The 14,420-nt window shown below is 34.1% G+C and overlaps 1 protein-coding gene across 17 annotated transcripts in view; it reads left to right on the top strand.

The window, feature by feature from the left end:
- Positions 1-14,420, top strand: part of NOX4 (NADPH oxidase 4) — a 174,149-nt gene that overhangs the window by 47,734 nt on the left and 111,995 nt on the right. For 10 of the 17 annotated variants that reach the window (XR_010147622.1, XM_009423943.4, XM_016921758.4 and 7 more), the window contains 3 exons: positions 3,148-3,175; positions 6,294-6,365; positions 10,796-10,868. Coding sequence is in view for 16 of the 17 variants with exons in the window: in XM_009423943.4 (XP_009422218.2) it covers positions 3,148-3,175; positions 6,294-6,365; positions 10,796-10,868 (173 nt within the window). In the remaining variant the exon portion in view is untranslated. The remainder of the gene's footprint in view (positions 1-3,147; positions 3,176-6,293; positions 6,366-10,795; positions 10,869-14,420) is intronic. The other 7 variants (XM_001136458.7, XM_001136540.6, XM_063784378.1 and 4 more) reach the window with 1 other exon arrangement.

Below are 14,420 nucleotides of genomic sequence, written 5' to 3'. Positions count from 1 at the left end.
GCCTCTGACTCCCAGCAGCTTTTGTCTAATTCCTATCATTCAGCTGAGAGTGTTGACAGTGCCGTTACAGGGTAAAAATACTCTATAATTCACATACTGGGTTTTGGGGAAAAGGGAAGAAAAGTAGATTGATTTTTTGTGAATCCTGGACAAATCAATTTATTTGACTTAAAAAATGTTAGTGAGTTTTCATGATTCATTCATTTAAAAACATTCCTCGAATTAAGTGATGTTGAATTCAATTCTGTAGCAGGCAATATCTGACGTAGAGTGCTTTTCTCCATGTGAAGCCATCCATGAAATGAAATTATATGTGCAAGGTGCAGGCCAGAGCCTGATGAGCCAGTTAGGTCTCTGTTGGTTGATGCTTTTATACAGTCCTCAGGCTGCCTTTGCTTCACAATGCCAAGACTACATCAAAAACAAACTGTTCTGTCCCATTTAAATCAGCATCCCCCCCCCCCCATTTTCCTGTTCTGCAGACTAAGTTTGGTAGTGACTTATTAACTTTTTTCCCCATCTTCCCCACTCCTTTTTCCCCTCCACATATCACCAGAGTTTTCTAGGTTTAATACTGTTGTGTTCATGTGTTTGACCTCCCTCTCAAAACAAAACTGAGGAAAAAGTAACAACAAATTCAGAAACAAATCACAAAACCAAAATAGCCAGCAACTTTTGATATAGCCCTTGTCTCTATTGGTATTTTAAAAAATACCAACATGATCTAATTGGTCTTGGATGGGAGGCAGGCATTGATAATTTGTAAAAGTTTACCAGGCTTGTAGAGTGCATCCAGCACTGAGAACCACTGAAAAATTCCCGCTCCTTAGCAGGCCAGTGACAGCGCTTCACATGTAATTTCAGACCCAGCCTACACTTCTGCCCATCTCACTTCCACCTGCTTCCCTTTCTCCTGCTGCCCTCTGCTCAAATCACTAGCTACTTGTTTCCTGCCCCTGTTCCAACATTTCCTTTGTTTCTCTTTTCCTTTTTTTCTTCTCTTTTCAGAATTCATGTCTTTAATAACTTTAATGGTTTTCTCATTTTAATGGAATAAATTTTTGCTTAAGTTCCAATATTTTTAGTGATTTCAAAATTTTCAGTTATTAAATTTATTTTCTTTGAAAAGTTATACATGCTCAATATAAAATATTTTAAAACTCTCAAGTAAATAAAGTTAAAAGTGAAAGCTTCTCCTCCAAAACAAGCCACAGTTTATTATGTTTTTTTCTGATATTTTGAGTGGCATTTTATGGTATATATTCCTTGGCAATTTACTTGTTTCCATAAATATACTTTTATAGCTTATTGTATCAACATATCTTAATCTATCTCATTCTCTCCATATGACTATGCCATAATTTATTTTTAGTCTTTTTCTTATTCAGACATTTAGATTGATTCTAGGATTTTGTTCTGAACCACACTCCAGTGAATGTATTTCTTTGTCCTCTTCTACACAGATTTGTAGTTGTAGAATTTTGGTTTAAAAGGTTGCACATTTTTAGTTTTGATGGACAGTGCCAAATTCCTTTTTAAAAAGTCTTCTCCTGTTTTCACACTTCTAACTAATATTAGAATGTCTATTTCTACAACTCATCTCTGTTTTTTTTTTTTTCCCAATCTAAGGGATGAAAATGGCAACTCAATGTTTTAAGTTAGTATTTCCCCTGCCTTTATTTCTTCTTGTATTCCTTCTTTCATGTCTCTCTTTATGCTTTTTTCTCTCTTTTTAATAAATATGTATTTAGCATCTAATAGGTACAAGGCCATGCATTAGATGTAGATGAAAATAAGTGTATATATACTTATGTATTTAAATATTACGTAAATAAATATATGGCATATCTATTATATATAGATTATATTTTATATATTGATATATTTATATATTGATTATAAATATATATATGTATAATCAACACATATGTTATTTTGTGAAGCACTTTTGAAAAAGATGGTTTTGTGCCAATATACCCTATTGTTCCTCTTTTATGCTTTTACTCTGCATGCAAGGACTCACCCTCCAGCTTGTGACTGCTGCACTTCCTTGATAGCCCGGCTAAATCTGCCTCATCTTGCCACTGTGAAAACATCTCTCACTCTCATGTTTCATTTTCTTTCTCTAGCAATATTAATTGTTCCATCTTCTGGGTTTTCTTAGGTATTTATTCACATTTCTATTCTTACCACTTTGTTCAGCCCATATGATATTTTTATGGGTTGTTTATATATTCAGTTTCCTTAGATCACCCTATAGCCATGTTTCTAATAGTTGGAATAGAAGTCAATTGAATTAAGCCAGGTGAGGAGCTATTCCTAAGCAAGTGGTCCTTATTCAAAGACCCCCAGATGACACTATATCAATTGTTTCCTTCTTAGTACATAGTCTGGCCTGACCCCAGATTCAATGGAGGCACACAGAAAGAAATTCAAAAGCTTGTGAAATATTAAGCACCACGGGGATAAAAAATAAATCCACAGATCTAGTGGGGATTGGTTTTCCAGAAGGTAGAAGGGTGCTGACTATAACCATTAGAGCATAAGAGATGTAGTTTAAAGGAAATCATACAATATTATAGCAATATTAATGTTTCATATTTCTAAGTAGCAGAAACTGGTCTTTATTTGAGTATCCTCACCACTTTTCACTATATTTGAAACACAAGAAGCTCTCAATTAGTCTTCTTCGTACTGAGCTTACAATGTGCAAATCCCCTACATGTTTTATTGGTTTTTAATTCTGTCTTCACATCTTGTGATGCAGTTTCACAGTTTTGGTAGACAGACTATATAATAATACTTTAACATCATGGCTAAGATATTGAGTTTCAAAATGGTCAAAGATGGGCTTAAAACCAGTGCCACCAGCTTGTAGGTAACCATTAAGAATAATTTCTGGGCCTTTTGAGTCATCCAGTATTTTGCCTCAGATGGATAGATTTCTCTGAATTGGGTTTTTACTTGTTGTAATCTCCTCTAGCATTGTGAAAATGTTATGAAACTTAATCGAGTCTTTCTCACTTCCATTGGATGAACAGTATTTTACGTGACAAGTATGTGGTTTGTAGATCCTGCATACTCTTTATAGAATTATATATCATCAGTGCTTTAGTTTTTAATCATTTTTTTTTTTCTTTTTCTCAGGATCCTAGAAAACTTCTCTTCACAACTGGTAAGTTGTTATTCTTAGCCTTTTCTTTAGGTTTAGGAACATCTTTAAAAGTAGGCATTATCGGACTGGGCGCAGTGGCTCATGCCTGTAATCCCAGCACTTTGGGAGGCCGAGGCGGGCGGGTCACCTGAGGTCAGGAGCTCGAAACCAGCCTGATCAACATGATGAAACCCCATCTCTACTAAAAATACAAAAAATTAGCCGGGCATGGTGGGTGGCAAGTGCCTGTAATCCCAGCTACTTAGGAGGCTGAGGCAGGAGAATCACTTGAACCCAGGAGGCAGAAATTGCAGTGAGCTGAGATCGCGCCACTGCACTCCAGCCTGGGCGTGACAGAGTAAGACTCCATCTAAAAAATAAAAATAAAAAAAAAATAAAACTAAGCATTATCAAATTACACAACAATTAGATATATGTTACAAATATAACATATGGACAATTTGCATGTAAGAATAAATATTTGGAGTTAAAGGATAAGGTTGCAATGAGAACAGAGACAATGCAAACATTGGGGTGTGAATAAATGGAGAGTAAAAATAAGCAAATACATTTCACTGTCGTATATTCTTCCAATCAAAACAATGTAACCGCATTCTTATTGAGGGCCTGCTTTGTGCCTGCTGCTGTGGCAAGTGCTGTAGGAGATAATGCATGTTTAACAGTCTCCTGCCCTCAATGTATTGGAAAGGAACACCAAGCACTGCGGGTATCCATGGAGTTCTTATAATTCAGTAATTTAGCGCAACTTTTTTTAATCTTAAAATATACAACAAAGAGGAGAAACAGTCATTAAAATAAGTTATTTCTTTGAAATGTGTCTCCTATTTCATTTGTAATTTATTTTTCCTTTTCAAGCTTATTGTCCATGAAATCTCAGTCTAGACTATTAATTTGTTAAAGCACGTTTGAACATCTCAAAATTTCCCCTCATGTTAAACAATTTTTGCTAAAAGTCTTCTTTTTCCCAACCTTAGATTTATAAAGATGAAAGAATAAAGATGCATTTGGGAAATTTTTAGCACATATTTCAGGGACAAGGATGATTGCATAGTTGAGATGCTCTATCATAAATTGTTGGGTGTAATACCCAATTAAGTATTGGAATTGCACATGGGACTGAGGCACATTACCCTGGCAAATGCATTATTTTTCTTTTGAATCAATTTTATGATGAAACGTCACAATAATTCTAGTGCTTTCCCCATCCATGTCACAGCTATATATTTAGATTTATAAGATACATTTTACTTTTGTCTACAGATTTATAATACTTGCCATTTGCAAAGTATTTCACAGTTTTCTCTTTAGGAACACAATTTAGTTTTGCTTTCAACTTTGCTTATTGAAAACATGTTTTCATTTAGGCCTGAAGAATTGGATGAGAACAAAAAGTACAGAAAAAGAAAACTTTACGTATGAACCAATGTATTTTTTGGTTTACAGTGAATTCATTTAAGAGAGAGAAACAAAAGCTTTGTTTAATATTATTTTCTAAAACATAAAGTTTAATTGAAGCCTTGGAACCTTTAAAATGCTTTGAAAAGTTTAGTTTACAAAGACACAAAGAGATTTGTTACGTGACTAAGATATCACATTAAGGCACTAATATTATTATACCATTAGTATTATTTTAGTAGTAGTGTTACTATTAGCACTATTATTATTATACTAATATTACTAATATTATATTACTAATATATAATATATAATTATATATTATATATTATTATATTATATATAAAATAATATATAATTTATTATATGTAATATATAATATGTTATATATTATATATTATACACTATATATTATTATATTATATATACTATATATGATATAATAATATAATAATATATAGTATATAATATATATTATATATAGTATTATATATAGTATATAATATATATTATATATAGTATTACATATAGTATATAATATATAGTATATATTATATATAGTATATTATTATAGTGTGTAATATATAGTATATATAGTATATAATATATATGCTATATATTATAATTATATATTATATATTATATATGCTATATATAATATATAATATATAATTATAATATATGCTATATATAATATATAATATAATTATAATATATACTACATATAAGCAAGTTTAACATCTCAAAATATTTTATATATAGTATATATATTATTATATATAGTAATAATATATTACTATGTTATACTAATATACTAATAATACTAATATTATTATACTAATAGCTAATACTTCTTATAAGCAGGTAATCTCACTACCTAGCATGCAACCCTATCATCCTATGTCCTTTCCCAGAGGTCCCCATGAGTGGTGTTGGACTTAGTAGAGAAGACACTTAACACAAATTTCCTGGGTCTACCTAAGTGTGTCTCTGGGAAAAACTTGGCAAAGTGTTTTACTAACGTTCCCAGGTACTTTGGGAGCTGCTGTCCTGTCACTACTGAACATCTCATCACACTCTTGAGCATACCGTCTCGCTACTGCCTGCCTTTTGTATTAGGTATTTATTGTAAGTAACTGAGAGATAATTTAAAGTATGTGAGAGGATGTGCACAGGTTATGTATAAATACTTGAGCATTCTCAAACTTTGGTATCTGTGAGGGGTCCTGGAACCAATTGCATGGATATTGAAGGATGACTGTAAAAATACTGTGTTGTAGAATAGTTTATTTCCTTACATATACTGTCTTTTCCACTTGTAGGTGAGCTTCTCTTGGGTTGGGAAGGGCTGCTTCTAGAGTATACAGGGTCCTAGGTAAACATTTTTTTATGGCCTCTGGCAATAAAAACAATTTGACTCACCCAACTCAGCAAATTAGCACCATTTTGATGGCCCATTCTCACATCATTTCAAGAAAAGAAATACTGTGCTGGCCAGCAGGAGGCATCCACTTCCCAGGTCATCAGTCTGGAACTGGGCTCAGACACAGGACTCCCTAAGCATGAGTCTGGAGCTCCTAAGGCACCTGTTTGTCCCCACTGAAGACTAGCAGGTGACAGTGCAAAGTAGTCTAAGGATGGTAATGGCATGAAAGACACCTTTTTCTATCAATGAACTTAATCCAACTTTGTATCACTAATGTTGACTAAAACTATTCCACAGCCATCTCTGAATGTTCTCAGGCACAGCATCTAGGAAACATTGCCTCAGCCTCCCAAGCAGCTGGAATTACAGGTACCCGTCACCACGCCCGGCTAAGTTTTTTGTATTTTTTTTTTTAGTAGAGATGGAGTTTCACTATGTTGGCCAGGCTGGTCTTGAACTCTTGACCTCATGATCCGCTCGCCTCAGCCTCCCAAAGTGCTCAGATTACAGGCGTGAGCCACTGCGCCCAGCTGATAAGGAATATTTTTATTAGTTAATAGATTTCATGGATTTTTGTTTGTTTAATGTTACATAGAGTCTTCTATCTCTGTGTGTTGGAATTTTTTTCAATGGAATCTAGTATTGACAAATTAAGATTGTCTTGTAAAAAATAAAGTCTTTGGTTATACAAGTGACATAAAACATAGTGGCTAAACTTACTACATAAGAAATGTTATAAACATTCCAATTAAGGATTTCTAAGGTAAGATTAATAGATTGAATTATTTAAATGTTCATTTAAAAATGCTTACTATATATCTCCAAATTTGGTAGTAGCTTTTATGGTGAGAATAAAATGGATAATATCTAACTTTAATTTTAAAAACCCTCAGAAACAAATATAATTATGTTTCCAATTTATGTTAGGAAAATAGGATAATGAATAGATAATGGTATATTTCTGACCACATCTGGGTATGGATGAAAATAATCTCTCAGGTTCATCTAGAAATTACAATGTCATGCAATTATTCATTTTAAAAGCTACTAATTAATAAATTTAATATGCATAAATATAAAGCCATAAGAATAAACATGTAAACATGTATTTTGCTAAGGAAACAAGTATAGGTTTGGCTTCCTAACTTGAAGGACTAAAAAAATTCACGGGAGAATCAAGGTACTTCACTTGGACAAGCAACTTTGCCCAGTGAGATTAGACTAGCCCAGTGATTTCCAGCCGGTGTTTTCAGACTCTTGGAATGTGTTGTAATAAGGCTAATATATTGGGATTTAGCTGAGCTGTCAACCAAGGCTAGCTTAGGGTGCCCTTTGATGTGCCCTGAAAGCACTCAGTGCTTAGCTCTCTTTACAGCACTTAATGCCCTGTGTTGCAATTTCCTGCTTAATTTGTCTGTCTCCACTAGTGGACTGGGAATTTTTGTAGAGCAGAATTTATTTTATCTCTAGTATTTAACATCTAACAGTACACTGTATATGCCTACAAACTGTTCACTGAATGAATAAAAGTCATTTGTTTAACTCTTTTATTTGATGCATAGATCTTCTTGTAATATCCCAGATAACAGGTTAGCCAGCCTCCGCTTGTTTGCTTCCAGTGGGCTTCTTAAGGTAGTTACCCCTGACTTTTTGATCACTCTGATTATAGTATGCTTTTCTGCCCTTGCTAATTGTAAGTTCTTCTTCATTGATCTGAAATCTATTACTTTATTAATTGTACACTTTGGTCTTTTTTACTTTTGAGAAATAAGAAGGAAAAACAAATTCTTTAGATAAAAGAGATAACTTTATAAATCTGAAGGAACATGGAAAATCTTCAGATTTATTCTCCTTAGTTTGCAGATGACATTCAGTGAGATTGGAGTTTTGTCTAAGGGACAGTAACAAGAGTATAATCCCAGACCATATACATCATTGGCTGGGTCGTCTGGCCCTTCTACTTTATCCTCAAACGACTGAAGTAAACTATTTTACTTCCTCTAAGTCTTTCCAATATGTTTTCATGTTCTGACCTAAAAGCAATACTCTGATCTAATAAGTTTAAGAAAATGTTTAAGTTTAATCAGGTTTCTTGAATTTAATACTTCTCAGAGACTTTTATACATTAATGTACCCTGTGACTTTTTAAGGAATGGTTATAGTATTTTTAGTAATAGAAACTAATATTTCAAGGAATTAATTTTCAAATAATACACTTTGGAAATTGTGGCTCTATTCTAAACATACTCCGTTTTTCCAGGTGTTCTTTCGATGAAGTAATTTGCAGACATCCCATGACTAATCTTGGCATGTTCAAAACTATATAGGAAACTGTATGCAGACATAGAAGAACACTAATAAAGGCCCATTAAAATATTCGAAAGGCCCCTCTAACTATAATTTCACACTATGTAGCCATCTGGGATTCTATCATTTAGTTATTTACTTGGACAAATAAAGGTTTTCTTTTTTAATACTTGAAAACAGTGAGACTGACCTCTTCTTTTTTCTCTCAAATTTATGAAATTATAATTGAAGTACACTAATTATACACATGTATACAATTTGATTGGTTTTGATACATACATATATACACATACATACACAATAGTGGAACCATCATCAAAAGTTAGATGATAAATATTTTTATTATCACAGAAGATTTTTGTGCTCTTTTATAATGCATCTTGCCCTCTACCCCTCCTAGCAACTGATCTGCTTTCTATCACTGAAGAATAGTGTGAATTTTCTGGAATGTTATATACAAGGAATCATAGAATTTGTACTTTTTCAGGACTGGAGTGGTTTAGCTTCTTTTATTCAGTCTAACAATTTTGTGATTCATGTATATTGTTGCTTATCTATCAACACTTTTTTTTTCTTGCTGATTAATTTTCCAGGTACAGATAAGTACCACAATTGTTTATCCATCAATCTGTTGATGAATATCAGAGTCGTTTATAGACTTTGACTGTTAAAAATAAGTAGCTATGAACATTCTTAAACAAGTCTTTGCATGGATATATGTTTGTTTCTTTTGGGTGAACACTTGGAAGTGCAATGGCTGGGTTACTTTGCAGGCATGCTATTTTTCCAAAATAGTGTATTTTTCATGCTGCTAGTTCTTTAGAGTGAACTAGGCTAGTTATCTTGCTCATCTCTTACAACTGGGAAGTAAGCACTCACTGTAGGAAATGGAAAAATCATGAAAAAGGAAGTACTCTTCCTCTAGGAAGGAAGCATAGAGAAGAAATTATTTGGATTAGGTACATTAGGGAAGGGCACCTTTTGATAGGCTTCTAAAACTGTCTACTGGGAAAGTGAAGAGGTGCGAGTACTCAAGTGCTGAGAACCCGTAGACTAATTCTCTTATTTTTCATATGGTGCTTTATAAGTGAAATTTGTTTCTACTGTACTGAGATTTCGAATGTTGTTATTTTCCAGTGATTCTAACTCTGGAATCCTAATGATACACACCTGTGTTGCTCTTACATTTTACACAAGGTGTCTGCTTCTGCTGGTGGCTCATAGTCCATGACAGCCCTTCTATTTCATAGTAGTTTTCTTGACAAGGAAAGAAGCAGAGGAATGTCACTTTTCCAGATGGAATTGTCCCAATAGCTTTTCTTTGTAGTCTGATTTAAGATTATCTCAGATGGGATATTCAGGACTTACTGTTGCTTGTGAGAGTAAACAAATGTAACTTATTGACAGGATATTTAATTTTGTAATAATACAACACTAAAGGAAACCATTGACACTTTAGCTGTTTAGGATATTGTTTTTCAGTTAGCTATTCATTTTGGACATGCTATATGTGCTAATGTTGGATTTGTAGCAATCTATCCTGCCATTATAATTTTGACAATATATTTGCACATTTTCTTATTTTAAAAAAACAAATGTTATGCCATATCTGAGGCACTTGATTTCAACATATTTTTCATACTAAGGAGAAATATGTCTGCAAGTATTTTTAAAACATCAACATTGTAGTTTATTCTAGAAATCTCCAATTTTTGTTCTGTGTTTTGTGATTTTTGAAAACACTTTAGGCTTTATTTTTTGTTTAAAATTATTCTAGTTAGTGAAGCCTAAAAGCAGTTAATTGAAATTGAAACTGAAGGCACTGCTTAGTTTCATAAGAGGAAGGAGAGCATGAGGGAGATTTAGTACTATGGTGTTTAAAACCAAAACAGAAAGAGTGCTGAAAGTTAACCCTGTCCTGTTGCATTAATTACTGATGTTTAGTGTATACTTTTAGAAGTAAGTACCTATTTGCCATTCTGAGTAGAATATTTGGGAATTTAAAAAAATGGAATATTCTGTAAAATAGATAAAAGATCCTGATTGGTCTAAACGACTTTGAAACTGTACTGATTTTAATAAGTTCTGGTGTTCTGTACCACTGTAGAATGACTATAGTAAGCAATAATGTATTATATGCTTTCAAATAGCTAGAAGAAGGATATTGAATGTTCCCAACACAAAGTAATAATAAATGTTTGAGATGATGGATGGATATGCTAATTACTCTGATCTGATCACTTTTACTTTATATGTATGGAAACATCACTATGTACTCCATAACTATGTGTAATTATTATCTGTCAATCAAAAATTAATTAAAAAAATAAAAAAGTAAAGGGCTTGTTTGAGGCAGAACATACATGTAGATGTGGGATTTGAATTAGGCTTCCCACAGAACAGCACAGTATTTCGGATTCTAATGTAATCATTTTTTGTATTTTTTTCTCACTATGATTTAAGTAAAAACCTACTTGTATACATTTTTATAGTTCCTGGCCTGACAGGGGTCTGCATGGTGGTGGTGCTATTCCTCATGATCACAGCCTCTACATATGCAATAAGGTAAGTGTCAGAGTCAATTATTTTGATGTGTATCTGTCAGGTTATTTAGAAAAAGTCTTGAGTAATCAAAATGTTTAACCATTGTAGTGTCCTGGTTAATGGACTATTCTGGGTAAGTAAGAGTGAAGTATAGCTGTTTCTATACATGACTTCTTGTTTCTGAAAGTTCTCTTTTATTAGCAAATTTTCTGGATTGGTAAGAAATAGTGTATGGAGACTGCATTTGATGATCAAAAGAATTAGAGTTCTTCAGAATTTGAGTATCTTTTGAAGGATAGTGTATCTCTATGGGACACGGGATTGAAATCAATGTGTACATATGGGGACCTTAGACATTCCTAGGAATATGTGACTTAAAATTATTTTATTTTATTTTATTATTTCATTATTTTTAAGATTTAACATTGTGATTTTATTTTATTTTATTTATTTTTTTATTATTATACTTTAAGTTCTAGGGTACATGTGCAAAATGTGCAGGTTTGTTACATATGTATACATGTGCCATGTTGGTGTGCCGCACCCATTAACTCATCATTTACATTAGGTATATCTCCTAATGCTATCCCTCCCCCTCCCCCAACCCCACAACAGGCCCCGGTGTGTGATGTTCCCCTTCCTGTGTCCAAGTGTTCTCACTGTTCAGTTCTCACCTATGAGTGAGAACATGTGGTGTTTAGTTTTTTGTCCTTGCGATAGTTTGCTGAGAATGATGGTTTCCAGCTTCATCCATGTCCCTAAAAAGGACATGAACTCATCCTTTTTTATGGATGCATAGTAATCCATGGTGTATATGTGCCACATATTCTTAATCCAGTCTATCATTGATGGACATTTGGGTTGGTTCCAAGTCTTTGCTATTGTGAATAGTGCCGCAATAAACATACGTGTGCATGTGTCTTTATAGCAGCATGATTTATAATCCTCTGGGTATATACCCAGTAATAGGATGGCTGGGTCAAATGGTATTTCTAGTTCTAGATCCTTGAGGAATCGCCACACTGTCTTCCACAATGATTGAATTAGTTTACAGTCCCACCAGCAGTGTAAAAGTGTTCCTTTTTCTCCATATCCTCTCCAGCACCTGTTGTTTCCTGACTTTTTAATGATCACCATTCTAACTGGTGTGAAATGGTATCTCATTGTGGTTTTCATTTGCATTTCTCTGATGGCCAGTGATGAGCATTTTTTCATGTGTCTTTTGGCTGCATAAATGTCTTCTTTTCAGAAGTGTCTGTTCATATCCTTTGCCCACTTTTTGATGGGGTTGTTTGTTTTTTTCTTGTAAGTTTGAGTTTTTTGTAGATTCTGGATATTAGCCCTTTGTCAGATAGGTAGACTGCAAAAATTTTCTCCCATTCTGTAGGTTGCCTGTTCACTCTGATGGTAGTTTCTTTTGCTGTGCAGAAGCTCTTTAGTTTAATTAGATCCCATTTTCAATTTGGGCTTTTGTTGCCATTGCTTTTGGTGTTTTAGACATGAAGTCCTTGCTCATGTGTATGTCCTGAATGGTATTGCCTAGGTTTTCTTCTAGGGTTTTTATGGTTTTAGGTCTAACATTTAAGTCTTTAATCCATCTTGAATTAATTTTTGTATAAGGTGTAAGGAAGGAATCCAGTTTCAGCTTTCTACATACAACTAGCCAGTTTTCCCAGCACCATTTATTAAATAGGGAATTCTTTCCCCATTTCTTGTTTTTGTCAAGTTTGTCAAAGATCAGATGATTGTAGATGTGTGGTATTATTTCTGAGGGCTCTGTTCTGTTCCATTGGTCTATATCTCTGTTTTGGTAGCAGTACCATGCTGCTTTGGTTACTGCAGCCTTGTAGTATTGTTTGAAGTCAGGTAGTGTGATGCCTCCAGCTTTGTTCTTTTGGCTTAGGATTGTCTTGGCAATGCAGGCTCTTTTTTGGTTCCATATGAACTTTAAAGTAGTTTTTTCCAATTCTGTGAAGAAAGTCATTGGTAGCTTGATGAGGATGCAACTGAATCTATAAATTACCTTGGGCAGTATGGCCATTTTCACGATATTGATTCTTCCTATCCCTGAGCATGGAATGTTCTTCCATTTGTTTGTGTCCTCTTTTATTTCGTTGAGCAGTGGTATGTAGTTCTCCTTGAAGAAGTCCTTCACATCCCTCGTAAGTTGGATTCCTAGGTATTTTATTCTCTTTGAAGCAATTGTGAATGGGAGTTCACTCATGATTTGGCTCTCTGTTTGTCTGTTATTGGTGTATAAGAATGCTTGTGATTTTTGCACATTGATTTTTTATCCTGAGACTTTGCTGAAGTTGCTTATCACCTTAAGGAGATTCTGGGCTGAGATGATAGGGTTTTCTAAATGTACAATCCTTTCATCTGCAAACTGGGACGATTTGACTTCCTTTTTTCCTAATTGAATATCCTTTATTTCTTTCTCCTGCCTGATTGCCCTGGCCAGAACTTCCAACACTATGTTGAATAGGAGAGGTGAGAGAGGGCATCCCTGTCTTGTGCCAGTTTTCAAAGGGAATGCTTCCAGTTTTTGCCCATTCAGCATGATATTGGCTGTGGGTTTGTCATAGATAGCTCTTATTATTTTGAGATATGTCCCATCAATCCATAATTTATTGAGAGTTTTTAGCATGAAGGGTTGTTGAATTTTGTCAAAGGCCTTTTCTGCATCTATGGAGATAATCATGTGGTTTTTGTCTTTGGTTCTGTTTATACGCTGGATTACATGCATTGATTGCATGTCTTGAACCAGCTTTGCATCCCAGGGATGAAGCCCACTTGATCATGTTGGATAAGCTTTTTGATGTGCTGCTGGATTCGGTTTGCCAGTATTTTATTGAGGATTTTTGCATCGATGTTCATCAAGGATATTGGTCTAAAATTCTCTTTTTTTGTTGTGTCTCTGCCAGGCTTTGGTATTAGGATGATGCTGGCCTTATAAAATGAGTTAGGGAGGATTCCCTCTTTTTCTATTGATTGGAATAGTTTCAGAAGGAATGGTACGAGCTCCTCCTTGTACCTCTGGTAGAATTCGGCTGTGAATCCATCTGGTCCTTTTTTGGTTGGTGGGCTATTAATTATTGCCTCAATTTCAGAGCCTGTTATTGGTCTATTCAGGGATTCATCTTCTTCCTGGTTTAGTCTTGGGAGGGTGTATGTTTCCAGACGTTTATCCATTTCTTCTAGATTTTCTAGTTTATTTGCATAGAGGTGTTTATAGTATTCTCTGATGGTAGTTTATATTTCTGTGCGATCGGTGGTGATATCCCCTTTATCATTTTTTATTGCATCTATTTGATTCTTCTCTCTTTTCTTCTTTATTAGTCTTGCTAGCGGTCTATCAATTTTGTTGATCTTTTCAAAAAACCAGCTTCTGCATTCATTGATTTTTTGAAGGGTTTTTTGTGTCTCTGTCTCCTTCAGTTCTTCTCTGATCTTAGTTATTTCTTGCCTTCTGCTAGCTTTTGAATGTGTTTGCTCTTGCTACTCTAGTTCTTTTAATTGTGATGTTAGGGTGTCAATTTTAGATCTTTCCTGCTTTCTCTTGTGGACATTTAG

Source organism: Pan troglodytes, chromosome 9, assembly GCF_028858775.2.
Source record: "Pan troglodytes isolate AG18354 chromosome 9, NHGRI_mPanTro3-v2.0_pri, whole genome shotgun sequence".
Classification (NCBI taxonomy): domain Eukaryota; kingdom Metazoa; phylum Chordata; class Mammalia; order Primates; family Hominidae; genus Pan; species Pan troglodytes.
Note: the sequence above shows the minus strand (reverse complement) of the source record. Positions and strands in the feature narration are given on the sequence as shown.